At 42.6% G+C, this 27896-nt stretch overlaps 1 protein-coding gene across 1 annotated transcript in view; it reads left to right on the forward strand.

Annotated features, from left to right (window-relative positions):
- tmeff2a (transmembrane protein with EGF-like and two follistatin-like domains 2a) overlaps nucleotides 1–27405 on the forward strand; it is a 70998-nt gene extending 43593 nt beyond the window's left edge. The window contains exons 5-10 of the mRNA XM_018755809.2: nucleotides 14759–14855; nucleotides 20742–20890; nucleotides 21770–21829; nucleotides 25053–25203; nucleotides 25945–26103; nucleotides 27087–27405. Of these exons, the coding sequence (XP_018611325.1) occupies nucleotides 14759–14855; nucleotides 20742–20890; nucleotides 21770–21829; nucleotides 25053–25203; nucleotides 25945–26103; nucleotides 27087–27183 (713 nt within the window). The 3' untranslated portion in view covers nucleotides 27184–27405. The remainder of the gene's footprint in view (nucleotides 1–14758; nucleotides 14856–20741; nucleotides 20891–21769; nucleotides 21830–25052; nucleotides 25204–25944; nucleotides 26104–27086) is intronic.
- Nucleotides 27406–27896: the final 491 nt, after the last annotated feature.

Raw genomic sequence — 27896 nt, forward strand, 5'->3', positions numbered from 1 at the left:
AAAAATAAAGCCTGATTTCCAAAAATTGAGTTTTAGTTGAGAAATACACCAAAACTCAGTGCCACTCAGAAAGGTAAATAAATGAAGAAACCACATAAATGATAAACCGTTCTGATTTATTTTTCTAAAAACCCCAGGAATCAAGCAATTACAAAACCCCCCAAAACAGTATTTTGATGCAAGAAATTTGTTTTAATAAACCAATGGTCTATTTACTTTCTGCTAATGTCCAAGTAGGGTCCTCCTTCTTAATACAGGCACTGGTTGGAGACTACTTCCATGAAAAATACAGCTACTGCAGGAGTTTGTACTTTTTATCACATGGGCAATCTCAACCAATCACAGCTATCACTCTAGGTAAATACAAGACACAACTGAAACAGCAAACTCAATACGATTATTAATTCATTTAAATTACAATTTTCTTCAAAGCAATTTACAATGTTAAGCTACTTGGAATTATGAAACCATTTATACAGCTGGGTAATTTTCACTGGAGAATTTCAAGGTAAGTACTTTGCTCAAGGGTGCTACAGCAGGAGATAGCATTTGATCATGGGTTCTTTGAGTCCTTATATAAATAAACTATGAGCATGTAACTAGTGACACAATTATTTATTGTGTATTTAATTGTTTAAATAATATAAATTACTTTAACCAACAGTGACAGTTTAATAACACTGTTGAAGGCACTTTCCCTTTATAGGGACACAATTTATTACATAGTCTGGTACAATGGGACACATTTCATTTGAACCCTTCCCCCTTTTCCCCTTTGAGAAGCTCATTCACAATGCATAACAACCAAATCTCTGCCCCGAGTTCTGTTCTTCTGCTCCTTTTTTGCTATTTCTAAGCTCTACCCACTCAGTACTGATCTTTATATGCGTTTTTCTAGCCTGATTGTGAGCTTAAAATATAAGCAATGAGCATCTGCACATGAACACAAGAAGTTTACCACTTTGGGACAAGCTGCCTTCTGCTGTGTACAGTTTGCTTAAAAGATTTGGCAATTTGATTTCTGAATTGTCAGCAGAGCCATTCGTTTTGCAAAATTATGCAACTGAAAAAATTATAAATGACGCACACAGATTTTTTAATCAATTAAAAGTGTCTCTAAACTTTTTTATAGTGATCTAAAGGCTTAAATTACAATGAGGCTTACCACAAATGATTTTGAACGGATAGATTAGTACAGATGTTCCCCTTTGTTGTAGATAAAAAATTTAATGTATGTGAAATAAATTCTGTGATCTCATGACTTTGATGATGAATATTCTTAAGGCTAACAGGAGATCTCACAATGTGTTGAAATGGGGATTTCATCTTTTACCACCGTGTTTGTGGAGATCATATAGGCCTGTCTGTTCTGTATTCTTCACATCTTCCAAGTCTTTGGAGAGAAAGGGGTTGATGGAAGATTAAACAGCAGGCAGAGAAGGATCAGAACGCCGTTGTGTGGGCGAATCAGGAGGAAAAAAGGAAAGGAACAGGAAACGCAAGGGAGAAAAAGCTGTGACAATGAAAGCGGGATGCGGAGTCGAGGTACAATAATGTTTTATATGTGAATGGGGGTTGGGGGAGGGCAAATATTTCTCAGAGGATTAAAATAGATACAGCTCCGGGTGGATCTTGGAATTAGATGATTGGGTGAACAAAAAAAATTAGAGCAACTGAGAATAGGTATAGTGAGGGAGAAAGTTATAAGGAAGAGAAATGAAAGCACTGATGACAGAGAAAAAGAATAGTAAGAGAGATGAATGCAGTGTTACAGGCCATGTGGATTGGCCATTGGGGAGGTGAGGACGCAGTCAGGGGTGAAGGACACTGTGCTGGAGTGGAGAAAAAGGGAAGTATTGGGTCTTCGTTGTGGCGTTCTGCTCTGAGTTACACAAACCTGTCCCCAAGCACTGGGACGCCAGTTCTTCCTGGGCACTTTGTGCCAGTGGGTACGTGGGCTAAGACAAGAGATGCAGTTTGAGACAGCATCAGGAAGCTGCTTGCAAGAGATAATCATCACCAGCAATTGGAAGCCTGCAAAATTATAGAGGCTAAGAAGAGATAGGAGGAATCTGATTGACAATTTTCCAGGTAGTGGTAAGGAGCTGGTAAAAACTGAGGAAGGAACAGGTAGACAGGGGATAGGAAGAGTAGTGAGTGGCCTGGGGGGCTTACATGTGGTATATGTGGAGGAGCTGCTTTGCCGAACAGTGTCCAAGAAAGGACCAAGTCCATAGGTCTCGCAAATGGAGGGGTAGGTTAGCTTATGATGGCCTTCAACAAGTCCAATCAAAATGTCTTCAGCTGAACAAAAAGAGCAGCAAGAAATATAGATGCAAGCTTCTGCCTGTCTTCTCAACTGAAGTTGCTTGCTGAACAGCCACTGTAAGCTTTCCTTTTTTTTTTTTGGTGAATTTGCTGGATTGAAGATTCTTCCCCTGAGTGTCAGGCTGCGGTCCAACTGAAGCTGGACAATGCAACCACTCTAGAAAGACAAGTAAGCAATGTGCTTTGCTACCAATGCATCATTCAGTGAGACAGATATTGGACTGCAGCCAGCGTGAGTTTTCTCCACATGTTAAAATGGGTTCTCGGCAGATTCTGTGATGGCAGTATTACCAAAACAAAGTGCATTACTCCCTGTTTCACTTGATGTGTGATATGTGTCATACCTCTGTTCTTATACAACCCATCCAATTTCAGTAACCGCTCGTACTGAGCAGGGTCGCAATGAACTGTAGCTGAGGGGAGTCTACCCTGGACGGGATGCCAGTCCTTCACAGGCCAGCCACTCACACACACACACTGTTTCACATACTACAGGCAATTTAGTGTCAAGAATCCACTCGACCAGCACATCTTTCAACTGTAAGAGGAAACCAGAGTACCCGGAGGAAACCCATACAGACACATGGGGACACGAAGGCCCCACACAGACTGAGGTGGGATGAAACCCACATTCTCTTGCACCACCCAAGCACTGTGAGGCAGCAGTGTTACTCACTATACTCATACAGACACACACATACACACACACACACACACACACACACACACACACACAGAGTCCATTTAGAAAGTATTCAGATTCCTTCACTTCTTTCACTTTTTTTTTTGTGTTGCAGCCTTATGCTATAATCATTTAAATTCATTTATTTCTCTCATCAGTCTACAACAAATACCCCATAATGGCAAAGTGAAAGCAGGATTTTCAAAATTTTAGCAAATTTGTTAAAAATAAAAAACTGAACTATTGGCATTCCCTAACCATTCCCAGCACCTCAGACCCAAAACCATGATGCCCTTCAACAAGTCCAATCAAAATGTCTTCAGCTGAACAAAAAGAGCAGCAAGAAATATAGATGCAAGCTTCTGCCTGTCCTCTCAACTGAAGTTGCTTGCTAGGCCCCTAACCAAGTAAAAACACAATAAAAGACAGTAAAGTCCATTAAAAAAGTTTGAAACCTGGAGATAAACAGAAAACATAGTGTGAACCATTGTCAGGGCTTTAGTGTTGCAAGGAAAGCAGTAACGGGCACACACACAACATCTACAACCATTTTTCCTTGAATGGGGTTGCGGCGAATGGGAGAGTAACCCGGCAACACTGAGCTGGAGGGGAGGGGAGACACCCAGGATGGGACGCCAGTCCGCTGCAGGGCACCCCAAGCAGGGCTCGAACCCCAGACCCATGACACAGTGGGCCAACCCCCCCCTCCGCAGCACATACCAAGCTGTCAAATATGTTGATCTTCCCTTTTATCAACATGTCAGACATGCAGGGTAAGCGAATTTACAGTAGATTTTGCGTTTATTCATAGATCTTGTGATCCCGCCAAATTCATATCTCCTGTGTTTCATTTCAGTAGGCAGGTAAGAGAGGAATCACAGACAGGAGTCCTTAAAAGTGATTAATTGCTTTGGCTTTTTTATTGTGTTCTTTGTCAGAGAGTCACAGTAGCCTGATCACAATACTGGTTGGATGGGCCTTTGTACCTGTGTTCTTCTAGGTGTTCACAATGCCCATGGCACGGGTATCGCTGATGGGTATGCAATCCTCAACCAAGCTGAAAGGGTTCCATCTCACCATGTGGATAATACAGCTTGTTATAAGCCTTATTGTTTAGAAATTTTGTCTCACAATTCCTGCTGAATATCGTAATAACTAAATGGTTCACATAAACCATTAAAGAAAAGAAGACAAGGAGAGTACATGGAATATACACAGCTGTAATAGTAGCAGTAGTAGAAAACTAATAAGCAAATAATGAAAAACTAGAATGCAAAAAAACAACAACTTAAAGATATCTCCTCAGTCAGACCATTAAGTGATGTGCTGTCTAAAAAAGTGGATATATTGAGCCGTCAACAACAATAATACCCCCAGGCTGGCAGGTAATGTCTGTGGATGAGGAAGTGAGTGTTTGAGGATTGCATGCTACCTCAGAAATGAAACTGTTTCTCTCTCTCTCTCTCTCTCTCTCTCTCTCTCTCTCTCTCTCTCTCTCTCTCTCTCTCTCTCTCTCTGTGTGTGTGTGTGTGTGTGTGTGTGTGTGTGTGTGTGTGTGTGTGTGTGTGTGTGGGTGGGTGCATCACAGCAATGAGCAGTTCTTTATCTAAAGATATATACGCAGCATGCTTAATATCTTTATCTAATTAATACATTAAATACAGTAGTTATGAAGAAATATAATGCTTCATATGAATAATTTAAGTTCGATTATGCTATAATTATGGAGCCAAATCTTGTAATGTAAGCAACAGCTAAAGCACCAGAAATAGGAGTTCGAAGCTTGGATGAACAAGAGGCTGTAGAGCAGTGTTTCACAATTATTCATTTAGCTGATGTTTTTCTCCAAAGCGACTTACAATTTTAAGGTCACAATTATTACATGCTTACAATCACACACACACACATTTTCAGAACCGCTTGCCCCATACGGGGTCACGGGGAACCGGAGCCTACCCGGTAACACAGGGCGTAAGGCCGGAGGGGGAGGGGACACACCCAGGACGGGACGCCAGTCCGTCGCAAGGCACCCCAAGCGGGACTCGAACCCCAGACCCACCGAAGAGGAGGACTGCGGTCCAACCCACTGCGCCACCGCACCCCCCTGCTTACAATCATTTACCCATAAATACAGCTTGGTAATTTTACTAGAGTAATTTAGGGTAAGTATCTTGCTCGAGGGTACCAGAGGTGGGGATCAACTCTGCAACCATTGGGTCCAAAGACAGTAGCTCTAACTACCACACTACCAGCTGTTTTACCAATGACAGTGATGCACACCAGGTCTTTTGATCTAGGGAGTGGTTTTGAAGAAGGCCCGTGGAAAGTTCGGATTGAAAAAAAGAAAATAAATGGACTTTCAGCTAACAAACTATAAACTAAAGGAAGTCAAAAGACACACAGGGATAGCATGTACAGTAGTCATTAGAGGTGCTGTGCTTGGATCTGAAAGATTCAGGTTTGAATCCCACCTCTTGCTATAGCAGTAGTTGGCCAAGGTATTTGAATAGCTCCATTAAAAATGACCCTGCTGTGTAACTGGGCAATTAATTTTGAGGACCTTAACACTTTAAGGTGCTTTGGGGAAATACACACACACACATTTTCAGAACCGCTTGTCCCTTACGGGGTCACGGGGAACCGGAGCCTACCCGGCAACACAGGGCGTAAGGCCGGAGGGGGAAGGGGACACACCCAGGACGGGACGCCAGTCCGCCGCAAGGCACCCCAAGCGGGACTTGAACCCCAGACCCACCGAAGAGCAGGACTGCGGTCCAACCCACTGCGCCACCGCACCCCCTGTTGGGGGGAAATACATCAGCTAAATAAATAACTAGAAATTAATAATCTGTAAATAAATGAATGTAAAGGAAAAAGCTTGATTGTTTAGCAGATTTAAGGGAGGAAAGCAGCCCATCTCAAGATGCAAAAACAATATTCAACTTTAGTCTCTAGCAATGCTCACTTGCCCAGCCCTCTTGTCCCTGCCAAAGTCTTGGGAGGTCACATTTGTGTTGTTTTGGTCTGACGAGCACTTGGTCACACAGGCTGACTGATGAGGACTTTGGATGTAGCCAAGACAGCACCCTTAACTTGTGAAATAAGTGTATGCTGGGGTATGCTGTTGTGGGTTTAAAATATTAAAGGAACACCCAAGGTGTAAACCCAATAAAATGCATACAAAAGCATCCTACATAAACATCTTCAACACAAAATAAAAATAACACACTGGTCTTTTATTTAGGAAGAAACTCATTTATTAGACGAGTTTCTGTTTTTCATTTCTATTCTGTCTTCGGTTTTCTTCATAATACTCTGACAGTCCCTAAGTGGGAATACAGGATCTAAAGATTGATCACTTGACATGTGCTCTGTGTCTGGTGGCATTATGGGAGAACAGCCTCCTGGGCAGCACAGAAAGAAAAGAGAGGATATAAAAATGGAGATGATGATTTTGATTTGATCGATTTGTTGTGTCCTCCCCGTGTACGTCAACTTCCTGTGGATTATTAATATTGCAGAGCGCGCGTTGATGAAATGCAAATCTTGCACAGCACTGACGGATTGGAAAGGAATTAAAAAGAGCAGGAAGTATAGCTGATCTCGGGGGGGATAAGCTCTGTGTCTGAGGTGAGGAAAAAAGGCCCTCCTGGTCATCCTGAAGGAAGCACTTTTTCTGTCGTATCCATTGTGTGAAGAAGAATGGCTGTGCGGAAGGGGGGGGCGAAGGGAGGAGTAATGTACACAGCGATGGCATTAGTGCGGCTGAAAGGATCAGTACCACAGTCTAATTGCAGGATTATGGTGGAATTGAAGTGGTGCAAGAGTCCTATGAAATTTGATGGTTGACTTAGATAGGGACTGGGGTTTTAGCACTAGAGTGGTGACCATGTTTGGGGGGGTGCAAGGGTTAGAGGCGAACGGGGAGCAGGAGCTATGGATCATTAAATGTGTGATTTTCTGACATGATTGCAGGATTGTTGAGCTTGTTTGTTTGAAACATGCAGGTCAAAGGGGGGCACAAGGGCTGGGAAACAGACTTGTTTTCTCTGCTGCTGTCCACCCTGAAGGCTGACGTCGGCAGGCAATCCCTGTGAGAAGTGAGCTTGAAACGAGTGGTAGCATGGCTATTTCAGCACAAGTGCCAGTTCACCACATTCACACATGCTCTTCGCGTAGGCTGACAGATAACAGCACTTTTCAGGAGTAATTTTTAATCTTTCACGATCTAAGGTTAGTTACTTCGCCATTTTAGCAGACGACTCGGAAAGACCTGATTGGATTTCGTTATTTTTGTTGGACTGAATCCTCCGTCTTCACTCGAGGACAAGGCAAATGGAGACTTGATTCAGAACTTGTTTGTTGCTTTCTAGGTTGATAACTAAATACAAGCACTCTATACTGATAAGTAACTAGGTTACTTACTGCTAATGGGATAAAGCTTTTAAAAGACAGGAACATGGTAGAATCAAATAAAAGGTCTTCTCACAACCTTTATTTTTAGTTGGAATCATCTGGTGGGTGAAATCTTGGTCCATTCTGGCTGACATGAGGAGCTCAGTTGTTACTGAGAAGAGTTAAACAGCCTTATCTGTAAATTTCTACAGTTGACCAAGTCCATCTGAGCAGGTTACTTGATACTGGTGGACCATAAAGTACCTGGTCTCTTAAGAGACATCTGGGAACTCAAGGTGCAAATTGGAAGTGAACAGAGAAAATGAGAGAAACAGCAGCATAACCAACAGCAGATCCTCATATCCAGCATTGTACTAGAGGGAGGAGGAAGTAGTTAAGTTGTTCAGAGCAATAGTTCAGTGTTTCAGACCGAAGACCACTTTACTTAAGTCAAAGAAATGTTGGACCGCCTATGTCCTACAGCCACTTCTTGGCGTAAATTCTGTGTTAAAATGATCATGTTTGTTGTACTAATGAATTTATGTGAAAAATACAAATAATTTTACATACAAATGGCATATTTTGTGAAGTTCCTTGATTAATGAAAAAGTTGCATTTGATGATATCTCAAGAAATACTGGACAGCATCTGAATGACTGTTGGAGAGCTTCAGTCTCATCATAGGTTTCACATTTAACTGGTTCCTCTTTTTATTTGTTTATTTGTTTTTTATATTTATTTTATTTATTTTAATGTATGTTGGTAGACTGGAATTGATTAAACAAAAATTACCAAGCAGATTCTCGAAACATTGGCTAGTTAGCAAATGGATACTGATTTTTATGAAAAATTAAAACAATGGAATAATTTTGTCCCTAGCTAAGCAGTGATGTTATAAACATCATGTGCAGAAATCAGACAAGCAGAAACTGTAATGCCTTTGAAGCCATGATGAATAAGATGAATTGACGATACGATGCTCAAGCTATGACGTAAATTGGTATCTGAGGGTTTTAGATGAGTAAACTTTTGGCATGTTTGAATTATAAAATCCTTTAAGTCTACTAATATGTGAACAGTTTAAATACCGCTTTGTGCAGTTATGATTGCTGGTATGCTTGAGGACCATTTTACTCAATGCCTGAGATCCATACTTTGACCACCAATGGTTTAGAACATACCAAACGGGGCCAAATGACAGCTCAAAGAAGTGTGGATGGAGAAGGACTGTGCCATCAAAGAACAAGATACTTGTTTTTAAGTTTTTAATAAAATCCTAGGAGCAACATTGCATGCTGGTTTTTATTAGGTGCTTTGCCTAAGAATGAAGCAAAATAAACTTAAACTTTACTACACAGCAATCAGTGAAAGAAGGTTCAGAGATTATGAGGTTCAGATCCATGCATTTAAAGCAATTTATGATTACAGACTAGAGTCTTTTTTCTTGCCTGTCTGCCGTATCTCCGCAGAAATCCTGACACCTGCATACCTTCAGCCTCAGTCAGCTTCCCACACTGAGCCCTCATTAAGCTGAGTCTCGGTACAGGGGTTCGAAGCTACAGCCTTGAAAATCCAGGTCCTACTGGTCTGTCTGCCCAGCGATGCAACTCCAGTCTGATCTAAGTCTGACAGCAGTCGGAATCAGTACCAGAAAGCTTGTAACGATTGCCTGGGAGTTAAGGAAAGATTAATGTTTACTGCGGTGTTTTAGCGGGCTAGTTATCCTGCTGAGCAAACTGGCTTATATTTGTCAAGCTGATTACTTGTGGGAAAGTTGTACTTTAACAAAATAAAGAAATTGGTTTATTTTTCTGAATGTTTAAAGAGCTGCGTCTTTTAAATTATATTTATTTCAGTGCAGGTGGTGCAGTTTTCACTTGTAGTGTAAAGATACCATCTGTATATACACAGTATAAACCTTTAATATACACTGTATAACATCATTCTGTAAGCATCAATAGAAAACATCTGGTGCCCTACAGGGAAGTATGAACAGTCATAAATGGCATAATCCCTAAACGTCATTTACGGAAATGGTTTTGAGAGAAATAAAGGAGGAGAAATGTGAAGGTAGACCATAGCCCAAGCTAGAGTTTTCTATCCAGTGGTTCCTGAGTTTTATATTTGCTAGAACATTGTGAATCAATGAGGCCAACTCGCCTAAATGATAGTGGGTGGTTTTATGGTTTTGTCTGTTCCTAGCAAGTTAGGTTTGTAGGGAGAGGGTTACCATTTGTTGTGAAAGGCTGCGCTATTGAAGAAAGGTGATCATACAGCTCTGTCTAAGAAGGTCCAAAAAAACCAGATGTTGGTGAAAGAATTTTAGGGTGTAAATTAGAGTGGCATAACAAGAGAAACAGAGTGGGATTTTGGCCTTCTGAATACTTGAGTGAACATAACTCCTTTCAGCTAATATTGCATTATGCTGGGAAAGTGATGGAAAGAAACTGGTTTAGTAATGTTATTAAAATGGTCACAGCTGTGTAAGGACAAACCAAGGATCTCAGCAATCTTGCAATGGTGATCATTTTACTGGAAAGTACAACAGTTTAGCATAAGATATCTTTTAGGTCGGCATCAACCCGGGCATAGCTCTGAGATCTGCCAAGATCTCTGGCATTGATCATGCCACTCAAACCCCTTCCCCCAGCCACCCTAAGCTGTGAACATTGATTTCTCTCATCTCAGAGTTTGCCCTGTCATTATCCATTCATCAAACAGAAGTGTGAAACTCTGTTTGCCTGTAGCTGCATCGAAGCCAAGTTGTAGGTCCATATATTGACAGTCCCAAACATCCATCACAGGCGCTTAGCTTAGAGGCCACCCGTTGACCTCGAGGTAATTATCTGTATACCGCAGAGGTCAGTGGAGAGAAGATGACATCCTTGAGTCTGAGACACATTGTCTTGGAAACTCAGGAGAATTGAGGCTGCTGATGTTGTATTTTTCTTTCTGGTAATAAAGGAAAGTGTGTCCAAACGGTGTCCTGGGATCACACAGAGGAATGGGTTATTACAGCCGCCCCATTGTTTGTCTTAATGTGGAGACGTGACAGGACTACACATCCCTGTACTGGGGGGGGCTTGGCTGTGACCTTGTCTGAACTGTAATCCTCAAGCCATCAGAGGATTCTAATCACTTCGCTAGAGGTATTAATAACTAAAAGCGTTTTAGGAAAAACAATGCATTATATAAAATAGAAACTGCAGGCAGTTAAAATGTTTTTACGAAGTAATCCTGAAACTGCTGGTATATGTAGAGTTTGATTTGAAAACCTAAACTGAAGCAAAATTGTTAGCTTACAATAAGACACACAGATAATCTTAGGTCCATAAAAAGACACACACCAAAATAACATTTGAACCAAATAAGTAATTGTGGGTCTGTCATTCCAATGCATCATATATGGGATTTTTCCAATGGTTTTGACATATTAGTCTTGTTCTGTGTAAATAAAATTATTTATTCTAACAAAGCACATCATAATATGACAACATTGGACAATAAAGCTGACATGGCGAGTTAGGAGATGCTGCAGTGTTTACAACACTTCTTACCAAGCCCATCCATTGTCAGCAACTGCTTCTCCTGAACGGGGTCGTGGCGAGCTGGAGTCTTACCGACGACACAGCACAGGACCAAGCAGGGAGGGGACCCAACCAGGACGGGATGCCACTCCATCACAGGGCATGAACCCCAGACCAACCACGCAGCTGAACCCACCACACGACCATGCCCTCCCCTTATCATATCTGCATTTTTTATTTACCACACCAAGTTCTATGCAAGTAAATCATTTCATATATTGAAGCAAGTGAATTTTTTAAACAATTTGTGTTCCACTCTGCTGATTTTTATTCGTTATTAATTCTGGAAAATATATTAATAAATAAATGTGTGATGCGCTGCGCTGCTCGGTCATTTCAATATCCGGTCCCCTGAGGTCTGTCATGCATAGGTGAACAATATTCTTGCTTTTATTTAGTTGATATCCTCTGCCAACTGAATTAAATGTAAATTTAAGCCCACTTTGTTACATATACATTGAGATTTGTAATTTTCACAGCTTGGAGTGCTTAGATTTCAATTATAAATTTCATCTTTTTTCTGCCAGTCTAGTGAGCAATTTACTGGCATGAAGACCTGAACAGCCACCACACATACAGTAGCTATACGCACCTCTTCCAATGTGCTTCCAGTGAAACACTTGTTTTTTGCACTTTACAGGCTGCATTGGGTAACATGACCCACAGTTTGTCCAGTCCCTCCACAGCATGGACATGCCCAGCTTAAACACTGGGCAATAATGGGGAGAGGTCCTCCACCCTTGCATTAATCCAGTGTGTAAAGCTCAAACTTTTTTAAAATGAAATATGGTCCTGAAACAGTAAAATGTTTAAAAAGACCCGAATGTTAAGCCCTTTTCCCACATGTAGGGCATACTTTTCAGAGATGTACTGTGTCTGCAAGTTTGTAATGAGAGTCCCCGTGGCCACAGCCTCTGCTTGTGGCTCCTCTTAGATCAGCCCAGGACTGGGGAGTGCAGTCCAATCATGCTTTTAAAAAGAGGGAAATATCTTCATACAGGATCACCCAACATTAATTATATCTTACAGGTTTCTCTGTTGAAACGATTGCCTTCAAATCAAGCAGAAAGCCTGATACCAGGAGATGTTCGGGTACCAGAGTAAGAACATTTGTTGTCGCTGATTTTGTCTGCTGGCTCTTAGAGAACAGTGGCACAACTTGTCACCCTGCCCACAGTGCGTCAGTTTCGGCACTTACTTCATACATGATTCATAATGTGGCAGCGCCATCTATATATGGGCATCGCATGTCGCTGTGGCATTGACGCCTTCCCATGAGCATCGTTAACCAAGTGATGCCAGTGGCTGTGGTGTTTTGTCATAAACGTGTAGTCTCATTATAGGCAGCCAGCCAACCAACCTCAGCAATGGAGCCTAATACCGCTGCGGGTCTGTTTTTTGCGTTACGGGTGTAGCTTTTGTAAGTTAGTCTTATGGGAGTCCCTCCTCCTTGTCATCGAAAAGAGTAACAGTAAGGCCAAAATCAAGACTGATGCTGTGTTTACTAGCTATGAGCTGACAGTGCTGGACACACATCTGTCCCTGTGGTCTCTTTATCTCTCCTTTCAGTGCTCTGGCCTTTTTGCTAAATTGGCCATCTTCAAAAAAAGCCATGAAAGCCTTCTTCTAAGACGTATTTGGAAAAAAAATAATAATAATAAAAAAACATACTGGTACTGCATTTCTTGGTGGTGATTTTGAATAAGGCTCAGTGATTGAGAGAGAAAGGGAAAGCAGAGTAGTGTTGTGGTTAGAACTGCTACCTTTGGACCCAGCTTTAGTTCTCACCTCCTGCTGTAGTACCCTTGAGCAAGGCACCAACAAAAATTACCCGGCCGTATAAATGGGTAAATCAAATAGGCAGCCTCACATTGTTAGTCCATGCAGCAGGCAGCACATGGTTAGAGCCACTGCATTTGGACCAAGGTTTCAATCCCACCTCCTGCTGGAGTGCATGCCCTTGAGCAAGGTACTTTTTTTGAATTGGTCCAGTAAAACTAACCCAGCTATACATACACACACACATTTTCTGAACCGCTTGTCCCATACGGGTCACAGGGAACCGGAGCCTAACCTGGCAACTCAGGGCGTAAGGCCGGAGGGGACACACCCAGGACAGGACACCAGTCCGTCGCAAGGCACCCTAAGCGGGACTCGAACCCCCGACGCGCTACAGAGCAGGACCTGGTCCAACTCACTGCACCACCTACCTAACCCAGCTATATAAATGAGTAAATAACTGTAAGAAGCTTACCATTGTAAAAGTCACTTTGGAGAGTGAAGAAGAGTGACACCTGGAGACTTTAAACTCCCAATCACACACGTCCATCAGGACACAGCGACCACAAGCCGTACACTTTCTTGATCAGCTCAAGGCTAGCAGTTAGGGTATATTTCTAAAAGGCCGGGGCAGACCAGAAAAGCAGTGGGATGTGGATACTTAATGGTTGCGAAGAGCTGTCTGTGTTCCCAGTCCTTGAAGAAGATGTGCTCCTCGACATCATATGAGACACAGAAGGGAGTTGAAGCAGTGGGGGTCAAACGATTCATTTTATGAGAATGGCTCTGTAGAAGCATACTCAGGCTGCATGTTAATGCTGTCAAGCCTCAGAGGACCTGAGGGGAAACAGCCGTGTTCGCTACGCACGGCATCTTTAGTCCCCACCATTAGCAGCTAACCCACTGACACAGAAACATGAGGATCTTCACTGAACAGTAAGCCGACTGACAATAACAATTATCCTGCTGCAGTCGTTTATCATCACTAGGCGAACGGAGAGATGCTTTGCACCCGACAGTGATGATGCAGTCCTGAGGGCTGTGTTCACATTGCCAAGATGCAGACTTTGAAGCCTTATCAACCCAATGGTTAGAGAGAAGGAATTTAGTCTTCTCTGTAGAGAACTCCTCTCCCACCATTTGGTCAGAGAGACAGAGATTATAAAAATGAAGACTCTAAACAACTAAAACTCAAATCACAAAGATATTACTGTAAAAAAACAATCATAGAATAATAATACCCTAGAAGTCTTCATGTTGAATAAATAGACAAGATTATCTTAGACCACTGAAAAACACAAATACTGTACATTCAATAACCAGATATAACCAGAGTGCACAAACTATAAAACTTTCCAGCAAGTCTCTATATCTACATAGAGCACCACCCTTCAAAGTCATATAAAAATTCCTGGAGTCCTTGAGTGAAGTGATATGAGGAGAGATTTAGGTTTATAAAAAGCAGTATGGATAAAGTACCACAGCTACACAAAAGGATTGAATATGAAGTCATATTAGTATGTCTGTGCTGCATTTCTGGATTTTGATGAATTGTGGTATTCATCTGGTAGGGGATGGTGAGCGTATGGTATTCAGCCTGGATTAACTTTGTGGTCATAGATTGCATGGGTCATTATCCATGTGGCACATGTCAATGTTGCATTTTCTCGAAGGTGTGTGACACAAGGGGCTCCTTTCCTTTCTGTTATAGGCAATACTTATTTCCCGTGTGTGTTTGAGGGAGGTACAGTCCGGTTTTGTCTAGAGCAGTTAAACTGTCAAGGGAAGCCTTTACCACCCCTTATTATACACAGCAGCTCTTGAGTTCCTGACATCAGCAAAAACTTCTGAAAGAAGGACATAATAAAATGTTGTACTTCTGGGTTCATCTGTGACAGAGTAGCTGTGTGACTCTGCTCACCGATTTAGACCCATCACTGTGGATTTCCCGAGTAGTAACACGCCTGTCCTGTGTGCATCTCCGCAGGGAGCGAAGGCTCAGCAGAGACCAGTCAGAAGGAGACTTCCACCTGTGACATCTGCCAGTTTGGAGCCGAGTGCGACGAGGACGCAGAGGACGTGTGGTGAGTAGCAGGCGGCTGGAAGAGAGGGAATTCATGTAGACATCACTTTCAACGTTGTGTTTCGGTGCATCTCCCCTCGCCCCACTACAGAACTGTACCTGAGACACTATATCTGAAATCAATATTTGCTCTCTGCTTTGTTTTCCCAGTTTTTTTTTTTTTTTTTTTTTATTATTAAATTCTGATTACCCTAAAACATTGGGCTGCTTCAGATAGCAACCTTAATAAAACTGAGCCCAGATCTGGCGAGTTGAGATTGAGTGCATCTGAAGATATGATGGATGGCGCTAGAAAGCTAGCGCTCGGTGGGCGGACAGGTATAGCCGTTTCATCTTTATTTAACGGAGGCCCAGCAGATGGAGAGACGCCTCATGACCCCAGGTGAATGATTACTACTCAAATTGCTGAGCCGAACTAAAGCCTAATACAGCAGGCGTATCACCCAGTGACTAGCCCCAAACCTCCTTTGTTGCAGTAATTCACTGGGAGGGTAGCAGAAAACTAGCAGAAAAAGTATGACCTTGAGAAATGAGTCGTTGAAGGACAGGGTTGTGATTTCAGCCCAGCAGTGTCATGTCTGTGTATGGTGCAAACAAGTGGCCAAAGGGAAAGCCCTAAGTATTGGAAACAGGGCGATATTATCCACCAAGTTGCGCACATAGTAGATAATCTCACAGTTATTCTAGAACCCCCAAACAAAGGAGTAAGAAAGGAGAACTGTCCAAAGGTGAAGAGCCTAGTTTGCTGCTAAACTTGTACCTAAATGGGTTAGATGGAACAGTTTCCCTGCACAACTAAAACAGAGCATTCTGTATCTCTCCTTTAAAAAAATTGTGGAGCTATTGTGGAACGTTAGAGTATTGTCCCTGAAGCCCTGTCCTGCCCCCAGGTCTCCAACTTCCCCAGGATGACAACTTTAAGGTCACAGGTTGCTGGGCCTGTGACCTCAATGTGGTAGCTGCTAAACTGGGACCAGGCAGTTTCAGACTGCAAAGGTTGCAGGATATTCCAGTTTCTCTATAACTCTCAGTGATGTGCTTAAAACTGGTAGGAAAACTGGCCATCTTGTCTGGTTTTGACAGTGTGAAAATGTCATCTATTGACAGGTAAGACACAGGAACACACAGCTTCAGCTTTGGGCTCCATCTGCTACAGATGGCTTTTCCTACTGGGAAGATGCTATGAGGCATAAATGCAATACATTCAAATGAATAAATGTAAAGTCAAGGAGATGCTGTGAAACACAGTGACAGCTTCTCTCCTCTTTCTTTTGAGGAAGACCGGTATGGGGGCTGCCAGCAATGCAAACGCAATGCAAGGAGCAGGGAATCAGTGCCAAAGCCCTAACTGTCATTGCTTGGGCTTGGGCTTTGGCTTCAAGCTTTTTAACCTCACGTATCCCGCAGTTTGAGCTGCCGCCACGCCTTCAAGCTTTTGGCATGCTCGACGTGGGGGTTGAAGTTTTCCAGGGCCGTGATTGCCTGTCTCTTCGTGGACCCTGCAGACAGCCCAGTGTAAAGGCCAGATGGTGCTGGAAAGCCAAGGGCTCAATCAATATCCCTTTCACGATTGCTTTGAGATGCTCAGCAATGTCTACGGCAGCAATCAATGCCATGTGCTATTTTTTTTAGTTGTTTTTTATGCAAAGCAACACTGTCACACCTTTTGATCCATCCCTACAGATTCCCAGCCCCACCGAAACTTTCAGTACGACTATGCAGTGGATACAATCTGACCTACATTAGCTCAGGTTGTCCCTGTGCAGGATTCAGTGTAGCTCTTTGTGGCTGGATTAGGGAGAATTCAGAAGATGCTGTTGGACATCTGCAAGTTTGCATAGACAAATAATGGTACAACCAGTTGAGAACTGAACAACAAGGAGCATCAAGGCAAACAGAATGTCAGATAATCTGTTATACGGAGCAAACTTGCAAGTGAACGTTGCAGTGCAGTCCTAGAGTGAAATGTACATCCCATGTCAATTTTGCAACAGCAGTGTACTATTGCAGATGGTGTATAGTGTAGTTTGATGGGGTGGTTGCACAGGGTACTGCTGCAGGGTAGCCATACAGTGATGTACAGTGCAGGACTTGACTTCAGTGTCGTGTTGCACCACCATTCCAGGCAGTACTATGAGCCTTCATTAAAAATGCATGGTCCTGAGTCACATAATCCTTTATGTGGACCAATGAACAGCCGCCTGGTAGAACATTCTTCCAAATGCTGCTTAGCACTTTTCTCTCAAGCCTGCCTCCCCCACTTTTTTTCTGTATAGGTTTCTGTGTGTACGTGAGTGTGTGTGTGTCAGAGAGAGAGAGAGAGAGTTTGCAAGATGGAGAGATGTCTTTCTGGTGAATTGCTTATGGCTTTCTCTTTTGGCCTGCGATACCAAAGTCAGCGGTTTTCTGATCCAAAATAAGCATTTTTTTGAATCTGTTTTTTTTTACCATGTCTTAAAAGCTTTTAAAATGCACACAAACAAGTCACTAATGGTCAAACCTAGGTTTTCCGTACTCTGTCTTCATTTGTTCGAGCTAGCATACAGTAGGTAACCCATTTAAGGTCTTTATCCGAAGTGCATCAATCCAGACCAGCTAACTGGAGTTTAAAAGGTCAGAAGAAGCAATCAGAGTTCAATTTAGCCACCAATTCGGTAATAAAAGCAGCGGAGGGAGTCAGAGCCAGTAACAATGGGCCTGGAGCGTCTTTAAATGCCACTTACCTTCGCACCATCCGTGCTGGGGCTCCCAGCTCTCACCACACCACACCAACCACAAAGAGGAAGGGCAATACAAGGGCAGGATGCAGGTTTCTGAGTACCACCTAAATTCTGTGGTGATGCTGATGTACAGTGCAGTCGACCCCTCAGATATAAGCATTCTGTTTACAGGAACTCAAGGAACCAGTTCTTTCATTTAATATCCCTTCATTTATTTACAAAGCATTTCTTTGAATTTCACCATGCAGCCCTCTTTGCAGTTATAGTTTGGTTTGTGCTGCATAAAGTTCTCCAGTCCAGTCAAATCACTCAGTCTTCATTACTACTTGTTTGCAATTTTCAGCTGTTATAATCTCTGTAATCATGTTTTTTTTTTGCTTTATTGGTTGAATTAATGCTTAAACATTTAGTATGATATGGACAGTTGTAAAAACAAGGTGATGAACCCTTTGGAATTATCTTTTTTTTAAAACACAAATTGCCCCCAAAATTTGATTTGATCTTCATCTCAAGTCATGACAAAATAATTAAAGGCTTATTTATCAAACAACACATTTTACATTGTTCAACATTATGACAAACGGTTTAAACACTTAAGGTCATAGATGGAAAAACCATGTTAACCCTTACATTTAATAATTACTGGAACGTAGTTTATTCACAAAAACTCCAACCAAATGCTTTCTGTAGCTGCTGATCACACTTGAACAGCAGTTTGGAAGTATTTTGACCTGTTTGTCTATATAAAAATCTTTCAGTTCATGTATATTTTTGGGCTGTCTTGCTTGAATGGCCTGTTTCAGATCATGTAATGTTGTGCACCTTTACCAGAGAGTCTACCAGACTCATCTGTCCACATAACATAGTTCCGGTAGTGCAATGAAATATCCAGGTGCTCTTCATCAAATTTGAGATGAGATGGGCAAGTTTCTTTTTTCCTTTTTTTCTTGAGAACAGTGGTTTCCTTCATGGTAACTTTCCATGAACACTTCTCTTTTTCACTGTGGGATGATGGAGTCCCATGTCTTTAGAAATCCTTTTACAACCCTTTCCAGTCTTATGAGCTTCAGCAACTCTTCTTCTGAAGTTTCTTTTGTTTGGACGATATTCTACTTCAACAGAGTTCTGTTGTGAAAACAAGGTAACCAGAATTGTGGGGTTTTGAATACCACGGTGCAGGTCAAACTTACACCTGATTTGATTAGAAAACCTGACTCATTGACTGGAATGGCTGACCCGAGATGTTATTATCCTACAGGTGCACATACTGTAGTTTTTTTTTTTTTTTTTTTTTTTTCCATGTGACCTTGTGGTATTCATATGGTAGTGGATGGTGAGCATATGATATTCAGCCTGGACTGTGACCATGTGACCTACAGGTGCACATAGTCTTTTCCAGTAGCCTTGATTGTTTAAATTGTTTGTTCAGTAAATATATGACAATGTAACATGTTGTATGTGTTGCTTGTTAAATAAAACAGATCTTTTCTTCACAACCCTTTTCCCGCAATAGTATGTATGTTTTTACTGTGAGTGTTTAAGTATAATTCGGGGTGCGGTGGCGCAGTGGGTTGGACCGCAGTCCTACTCTCTGGTGGGTCTGGGGTTCGAGTCCCGCTTGGGGTGCCTTGTGACGGACTGGCGTCCCGTCCTGGGTGTGTCCCCTTCCCCCTCCGGCCTTACGCCCTGTGTTGCCGGGTAGGCTCCGGTTCCCCGTGACCCCGTAAGGGACAAGCGGTTCTGAAAATGTGTGTGTGTGTGTGTTTAAGTATATAGTACATAATAGGTATGAAAGAGCTAAATGAGTGCAGGTAAACAGCCATACAGTATTACAAAGTAATAAATGAAGGCAAACTACCTTGTTACATTGTATTATCCATTTACTGTCATCAAAATCTTTAAATGTTGACTTTTGATCTAGTTGTGTCCATTGTAATGGGATTTGGTGATTTTTTTATCATAAATGGTTGTCGGTTTTGGGGCCCAGGAGTGAATAGAATTTTTGCAATTGAAACTAATGGTAATTACCTCTTTACCTCAAAAATTGTCATTACACAGGGTTTTTCAGGAACAAATGTCCTTTGCAAGATTGGGGAAGACTATGCATTTGCTGTTAAAAGTGAGCAGTCATTCACAATGATTTAGAATATGGATTAACAGAGTAGTGCTAATCACCTCTTAATTATCCATGGTAACTCAACCATGGTGTTCAATGCATAGACACACAGTGAGATATACAAACACATCTCTTAAGTGCATCCATTTTCCCCTTCCATTAGGGTATGTCATCTCTATCATATGGTCACATATTGTTTTTTCTGAAGGCCCAGACCTTAGAGCGAGGTTAAATAAAACCCAGAAAGGCTGTGATGTCCTGGTGCACCATGAGCAAAGGCAGAGCACAGTTGCTAATGAATAGCGTCTGGGAGCAGGCGCTTGCACTCGCAATTCATAAACATCTATCACCCAGGAAATGTGTACCCTTTCAGTGGTAATAAAGCAGCAAACACGGGCAGCACTGCAGCCTGGAGAGGTGCTTATGCAATACATGAACATCACTCATCCAAGGAAAAGGCCCTGTTCCCCGTTTGAGGACTTCCATGTGGATCAGGCATTCAGACTGAACTGTTTAGGAGGCCGTCTGGCCAAGCGTTTGGACAATAAGTCATGTTGAGCCTGTGTTGCAGAGTTGCTCTTCCAGAGGTGGAGAATTTTCTTCCGTATCCCCCAGTGGTGGAACAGATCCCCAAACTAAGACGCAGTTCTTTACCGTAACTGCACTTTCACTGCACAGGCAGTACTGGCGGAGGTGCTTTGCTGCTGTGTTTCACTCAAGTGCTTGTTAATGCGGTTTTACAGCCATCAATCATTTCTGCAATCAGTGTCTTTGCCACATTGGCTGTATACACTCCTCGGAGTGAGAACATAGTAAATGACCACACTTTAACATTAATATTAATTCATTTAGTTGATGCTTTTACAATGTTGAGCTACTTACAAAGATTTACCCATTTCTAGAGCCAAGTAATTTTTGCCATATCAGTTCAGAGAAAGTACTTTGATCAAGGGTACTAAAACAAGGTGGGAGTTAGACATGCCTTTAAAGTCCAAAATCAGCAGCTCTAACCACTATGCCACCTGCTGTATCTCCTTCGTCTGTGCACCAGGTGTGTCTGCAACATTGACTGTTCCCACATCAGCTTCAATCCCGTGTGCGCCTCAGACGGCAAGTCCTACGACAACCCCTGCCAGGTGAAGGAGGCATCCTGCCAGAAGCAGGAGAGAATCGAGGTCAAGTACCTGGGCCACTGCCAAGGTGAGTGTCAAAATGTAGCTTTCCACAGCATCTCCTGGGCCCTGGATAGCCCCATCTCCTGCTGTCTTTGTGCCTGTGAGTCTGTCCGTCATGCCCTTCTAATGGCTGTGTGTGTTATAGGTTTAAGGTGTGGCAATCCATATACAGATCATATGTAAACCTGTCTATACCATGAGATAATGAGAAAGACATCTCAGATTTTCATTTCTTTCATCCTGCCTTCAGTCTCTTAAATCATTGTGGTCCCACCAGTCGGCAACAGACAGTGAATTCAGAGTTAAGGGTGTAGCGTAAGGCACCGTCCATTTATTGAAGAGAAAGGTGTTTGTCAAAATCAGTAGCAGTGTATTCCAGGCATTGACTTGTTTGGAAGTGACTGAGGTTCTCCTCAGGGTCAGCCCTGTCTGAAGAACCATATGGCGTCTCTCCTAACGCCCGGTCAGTATGTAGCTTGCCGAAACAAGCGGATGGAGCCTCAAATATGACTTGACATCGAAAAAAGGAAAACGCAAAAATCATGCAAATGTAGTGTGTCTTTGTTCAACACAATGTTGCGGAGCAGAGAGGCCTTTTCAGCAGACCAAAGGCGCAGTGAGTTTCCACTCTCCTGCAGCAGCAGTCACATGGCTGTCCTCTTGCTCTCTGGGCACTAGAGGAAGGTGTTTGGTGCATGGTTCATCTGACATCCCCCCACGAAATGTCAGAGGACACGCAGCTACATTCTGCTCCTGCTTTCTGCGTGGTCGACTCATACCAGTGGCCACAGGCACCTGGAGTCACTTGTGAGACAAGAGCTGGGTCACATCCCTGTGGCAAAACCTTTTTTTCCACTCCGGCTCTAGCTCACTGACCATTTCTCTCTTCTTTTTGCCCCCTCAGGTGACATGACAGAGGGGGCCAAGCCTGGGGATGGGCACTCAGCCAGGACAGATTACTCAGGTAGGGGGCTGCGGACAGCTGGAACTCCCCCAGTCCTCCTCGCTAACCTCCTTCTCAGTTGGCAGGATGGCAGACAGTCTAGTGACAATAAAATGATGGTCTTTGAGGCTTTCTAAGTCATTACTGGCCTGTTTTCAACCATTGGCCAGAGTCTGTATTGAACTGTCTTCTGACCAGAGTCTGGGCCTTAAGTGCAGTTACAGCCCCAGTTACTAAGGATGCTGACTGGGACTGGTGTCACTGACCACTACAGGTAGATTAACTTGGGCCTGGTGCTACTGACCACTACATTTGCATTTATATGTACATTTAACAGATGCGTTCCTCCAAAATGATATACGAATGAGAGGAAACAAAGCACATTTCAGCAACATATATAGACATACGAATGCAGACATGATTGTCGAAGTGCAATTAGTTTTTCCAGTACTACAGTTTTGCCTGCGAATATACACAAGTAGTTTTTATAGGATTGATAGGGCGTGTTTTTTGTTCTTAATTTTAACAGATGTAACAGTGTGTAAAGTATATCAGAGATCACTAGACGGTGAATCTGAATGTGATGTGTTTTGAGACCTTTGATGAGTGTTGAGAGGGATTGAGTGGTGCTAAGGGACTGAGGGATGTCATTCCACCACATTGGGGTCAGAATTGAGAACCTTTGAGCTTTTGTTCTCAGACCTTGGCTGTGAGACCACCGGAGGCAGAGGAGCATAACGTGGGGCGTAGTTAGGGCGTAACAAGTAGCAAGCAATCACCACAGGGAGGATAACCAAGTAATGGCGTTACCAATACTACAGGGAGATTAATCGGTTGCCGCTCAGAACTTCAAACTGAAGCTGTGGTGACAGCCAGCTTCGGGCTCGGATGTCTGAACCTATGTTCTTCCTACACTCTGTTATCCATAAACAACTGAGCGGCGCTGAAGCTTTCACAAGGCTGCGTACTTTAGCAAGATACCCTAATGACCCTGTGGTCACGCGCAGCAGAGGCGGTCAGCATGGTGGTCAGTGTAGCACTCCTGCTGTGCCCCAGAACATGTTGAAACACTGTTTTTCTCTTCACCAGGGTAATAAATACAAGCAGCCAGATTCCTGGGTCCTCTGGCATCCCCAGCCATGCTACTGCAGCCATGTGATGGCTTATTTAACGTATAATGCACTCACTGTTGGTACAGTGACTGCCAGCTGAGCCATTCATACACACTTCGGTTATATCCTTATCGCTCGATTCAGTGCAGACTCCACCCATTGTTGGAAAACATAGTAATGTGCAACATAACAACATAATTGCATGTAATGTTCCCTCTCTCTGTGGCTGTTTTTGTTTTCGTTTTGTGACAGCCTCAGGATAACGCTTGTTGAGGGAATTCTGTGTGAATCAGACGGCTAAGGCACTCTACCGTGCGTAGGCTGAGCGGCGGTTCTCAGATCGCGGTCAGAATCTGAGCCGTGTCATTTGTCCAGCGTGACCAGGGGTTGTTTCTAACTGTGGAGCAAATTGGGTGCCCTCCACCAGGGTCAAACCCATCCCCAGGTACTGGCCCCACACACCAACTATGAACCCCTGAGGTGCCAGCACTGAAGGGTGTGTAGTGGGACACTACTGGGCAGCAGGAGGGTGGAATGGGTGGGGATGTCAATCAGAGCAGCACATTTTCACTGCCCTCCGCCTGCACTCATACACAAACACGCACTACCAGCAGTTTAGAGTCACCAGTTCAACTGAAATACATGTCTGTGGGAGGAAACCTACATGAACACAGAGGAGAACATGGAAACTCCACACACACTGAACATGGATCAAACTGACATCGCTTTCATATTTTCATGCATTTCTTTTGTCTCTAATGTTCTCGTTGGTTTTTTGCCTTAAACATTGAATTAATATACAAACACTGAATATCATATGTATGTAACATTTACCCTTGAAGCTAATGCAAATTGAGGGTTCATATTAGGAAGGGTTCCTAAGGAACACATTACCTTTGTAAGTTGGGGCAAGACACACACACACACACACTGGCTGAATACCCTGGTCCCAAGCAGGGTCACGGCGAGCCGGAACCTAACCTGGCAACACAAGGCGTAAGGCTGGAGGGGGAGGGAACACACCCAGGACAGGACACCAGTCCATCACAAGACATCCCAAGCAATCCTAGCACCCCAAACCCACCAGAGAGCAGGACCCGGCCAAGCCCGCTGCTGTCAGGGCAAGACTATTGACTAAACTGGGGAAAGCCAGGGAGGGAGCATATGAGTAAATGAACAGTGTGTTAAATGTAAGCAAACTACTGCAAATCTTTGAATTGGTTAAATTAATTGAATTAGTAATGAATTAATAAACTGAGAATAGTTTGATTATGTTACATGAACCTCAGTGCAGCAAGTGGTAGGTAACAAACTAGGTTTAGCTGAGACTTTCATGTCTGCAGCTATGTCTCTTCCTCTTAATGCAATGCATAAATTGTACTTTTGCTGAGATGTACGTCGCTTTGGACAAAAGCATCTGCTAAATGAATAAATGTAAATGTAAATGTACATGTTGTTAACCATGTGAATGGTGTAGTGGTTAGAGCTATCGCATTGCACCTGAAGGACCCAGATGCAAATTCTTCATCCTGCTGTAGTACCCTTGTTTTTACCTTGATTGATACAGTAAAAATTACAGTATCAATTAGTATAAGCAGCCTAGTGTACAAATCTAAAACAGTAAGCTGTCTTGTGGAAAAGTGTCTGATTAACAAATGACTAGTTAAGAGGAATAGGTAATCATGACTTTCCCATGTCCTGTCCCTCTTGAAGCTGGTGCATGCAGTGTGAACGAGTGAGCAGGTGAGTGTGCAAATGGGTTTATCTGGCTTCCCATGGTGGACCGGTACACAAACAACACGCAGCGCTGCAGGATCGAAGCTTATCATTAAGATTTCCATGTGCTGATTCGTTGACTTCTTTGGAGCCAGTGCAGTACTAACAGGGAGGAGTTGCTCCCATTTTTTAACTGGAATTAGCTGTGTCGCCTAAATCTCCGAAAAAGAGCTGTCCATAAGTTGCTTCAGATGAATGCATGAGAAAAATAATTTCAGGGAGTACAGCTGTGCAAACTTAATATTTGTGTGGCTTATTGGATATGGTGTTGCTGTATCTTGTTTTCATCAACTCCTTTGTGGGGATGTCATGTTGGATATCCCCTGCAGTGACATGCTGCCTTGTCTGATCCACAGATGAGAGACCGGAGAGGAAGGGTGACGAGAGGCTGGACAAGCAGGGTGAGGTGGCCCCTGGCATCTACATCTCATGCCCAGAGCACTACAAGAACTACTGCGTCCATGGTGACTGCGAGCACTCGAACCGCCTGCTGCCCCCCTCCTGTAGGTATGTAGAGCAGCAAGAATGCCTCCATTGGACATTACAGCAGCAAGCAGAGGTGCAGTACACTAACATTAACCCTAACCCCATCATAGTCATTTGTAATGCACATTTGTTACACAGCTGACACCTGTAAAACAGACTCACTGCAACACTCAGGTGCTGTCACCTATTATTATTATTATTATTATTATTATTATTATTATTATTATTATTGTTGTTGTTGTTATTGTTGTTGTTGTTATGCAAACTCCACACATATATAAAGAAAAATATATATATTGTAAAAATTATTATTAATAATAATAATAATAATAATAATAATGATGATGACAATAATAATAAGAAGAAGAAGAAGAAGAAGAAGAAGAGGAAGAATTTAACACATCTTACAGTAATAGACTGCCTACAATTATTTTCCAATTTGTACAGTTCGGTAATTTTTCTCCATCATTTGAGGATAAGTATGTCGACCAAGGGATCTACAGCAGGAGATGGGATTGAAACCTGAGTCCTTCAAGTCCAAAGGCAGAAGCTACTACTACACTACCTACTGCCTCAGTTGTTATTATTATTATTATTATTATTATTATTATTATTATTACCAGTGGAGCACAAGGCTGTGCTGGACCATTTCAGTATACACTACAACAGATTGTACATGTAATGGACTTCACTACCAGGAACTGTAATAATATGTCCAGTGTGCAAGCAGACGTGAGACTGATTGTCCGGTCCCATGTGCAGCTGCCACTCAGGCTTCAGTGGCCCCCAGTGTGACAACAAGGAGTACAACGTGCTCTACGTGGTTCCTGGCTCAGGCAAGCTGCGCTATGTCCTCATCGCCTCCATCATCGGTGCTGTGCAGGTGGCTGTCATCTGTGTAGTGGTGCTCTGTATCACACGGTGAGTTTCAAACAGGCATATGCAGATATGTGCACATGCATTCATGCTAATAGGAATTTAGATAAAGGTGCATGTATTTGCATAAATACGGGCACTCAGAAATTTTCACGTTGACACATGCACCGCTACACACATACCCAACACATTCGCAATCGTCCATAATCACAGAAGAATTATACAGATACACCAAGACATATACCTGAATACATCATGCATAAACACATATGGTTATAGAAGCACAGACAAATACATAAGCACTCTCACTTACATAATCATACATTTTAAACACTCACATATAAGCACCCGAGGACACTTGCAAATGCATACACATATACAACAGCCTGGAAAAGTCTTTTCTAATCCTTTTTTGTCACGCTGTAAAACAAATGTCTGAAGGATAGAATGCCCTCCCCTTTCCTTAAATTTTAAGTGGGTTTCCATGACAACCGTAAATCTGAGCAACCATCTCACATGTTCGCTCAAATGTGTACCTATCTCAGAGCTACAGCGCGACACCAGAATATTTGTCAAGGTTTTGTGTCCTGAAAAGGTCTCATTCCACTTATTGTCAATATCAACATCTTACTTAATACATATTGCTTACAGTTCTTGCACTACCTTATATAAAAAACCAAAAAGTATAATCACTCTCACACTTTATCACAAGCATGCATTTAGAGATTGTTTGGTCTATCGCAGGAGGAGAGCTGGGGATTAGAATGGTAATAAACCTTTGTGTGTGTGCTCTATTACACAAATTACAGCAACGTTAACTTGTATTAGTATTCTTTTTGCTGTATTAAGAGGTTATTAGTACCTCTTACTGCTCCCATTACAATAGTATACAGAAATGTTTATGGGAGCAGCTGAACGCTGACAGTCACGGCTAAATATTCATATTGATTCATGGGCACTTGCTAGCGCCACATTAATAGTTGAGTGTACTAGAAGGAAGGGATGAACATGTCCTTGTTGACCCACAGAAAGTGCCCCAGGGGCAGCAGAATAACCCGGCAGAAGCAAAATTCCACACACTACGGATCAGAGAACACGATGCGCGCGTCCACCAGGCTCATCTGAGGGACTTGGGCTGACAGAAGACCCCCATCCCACCCGCACCCTCCCCCATCCCAAGCCCGGACACTGTGGACTCATTCACGCAGGGGGTTCAGAGGGAGGAGCAGGGACTCCACACGATGCCTTGTGTTTGTGGTTTACAACACCAATGAAGACACAATGATACTCCAGCTACGTTTGGTTATGTATGGATACGTACAGTATATTTCAATTAGTTATACATTGTCTCGATGGTTTTTTCTGTAATGTAAATAAATAATTTATATCACAAAATAACGTAGTTGTGTTTTTTCTTCCCGAACATGCCTGTTATCAATTCTTTATTTCAACTTGCAGTATTTAGTTCCTGAACTTTAGAGTGGAAAAGATAGAGGAAAGAGCAGTAGCAGGACCTCCGTTGTCTTCGAATAGCTAAAGGAAAGGAGACTTCGCTTTCGGTATATTCGGTATGTGTTCTGTGATTTCAGTTAGTGCGTGATTACAACAAATTGTACATTATTGTTCTCAGGCATTAATTTCATAGCAAAATTTTGAATAGTTGTTTGAGTTCAGCACTAATTAATTGAATTGTATCATTTAATTATTGTAGCTGTTCTTCAGCTGATTCATTTGTCCAAGGTGACTTACAAGGTCATGATTTTTACAAAAAAATTAATGCATTTAAAAGTACATGGTGGAAAGCACATGATAATAATCTTAGCTCAAGTATACACACT

Source organism: Scleropages formosus, chromosome 24 (genome assembly GCF_900964775.1).
Source record: "Scleropages formosus chromosome 24, fSclFor1.1, whole genome shotgun sequence".
Taxonomy (NCBI): Eukaryota; Metazoa; Chordata; class Actinopteri; order Osteoglossiformes; family Osteoglossidae; genus Scleropages; species Scleropages formosus.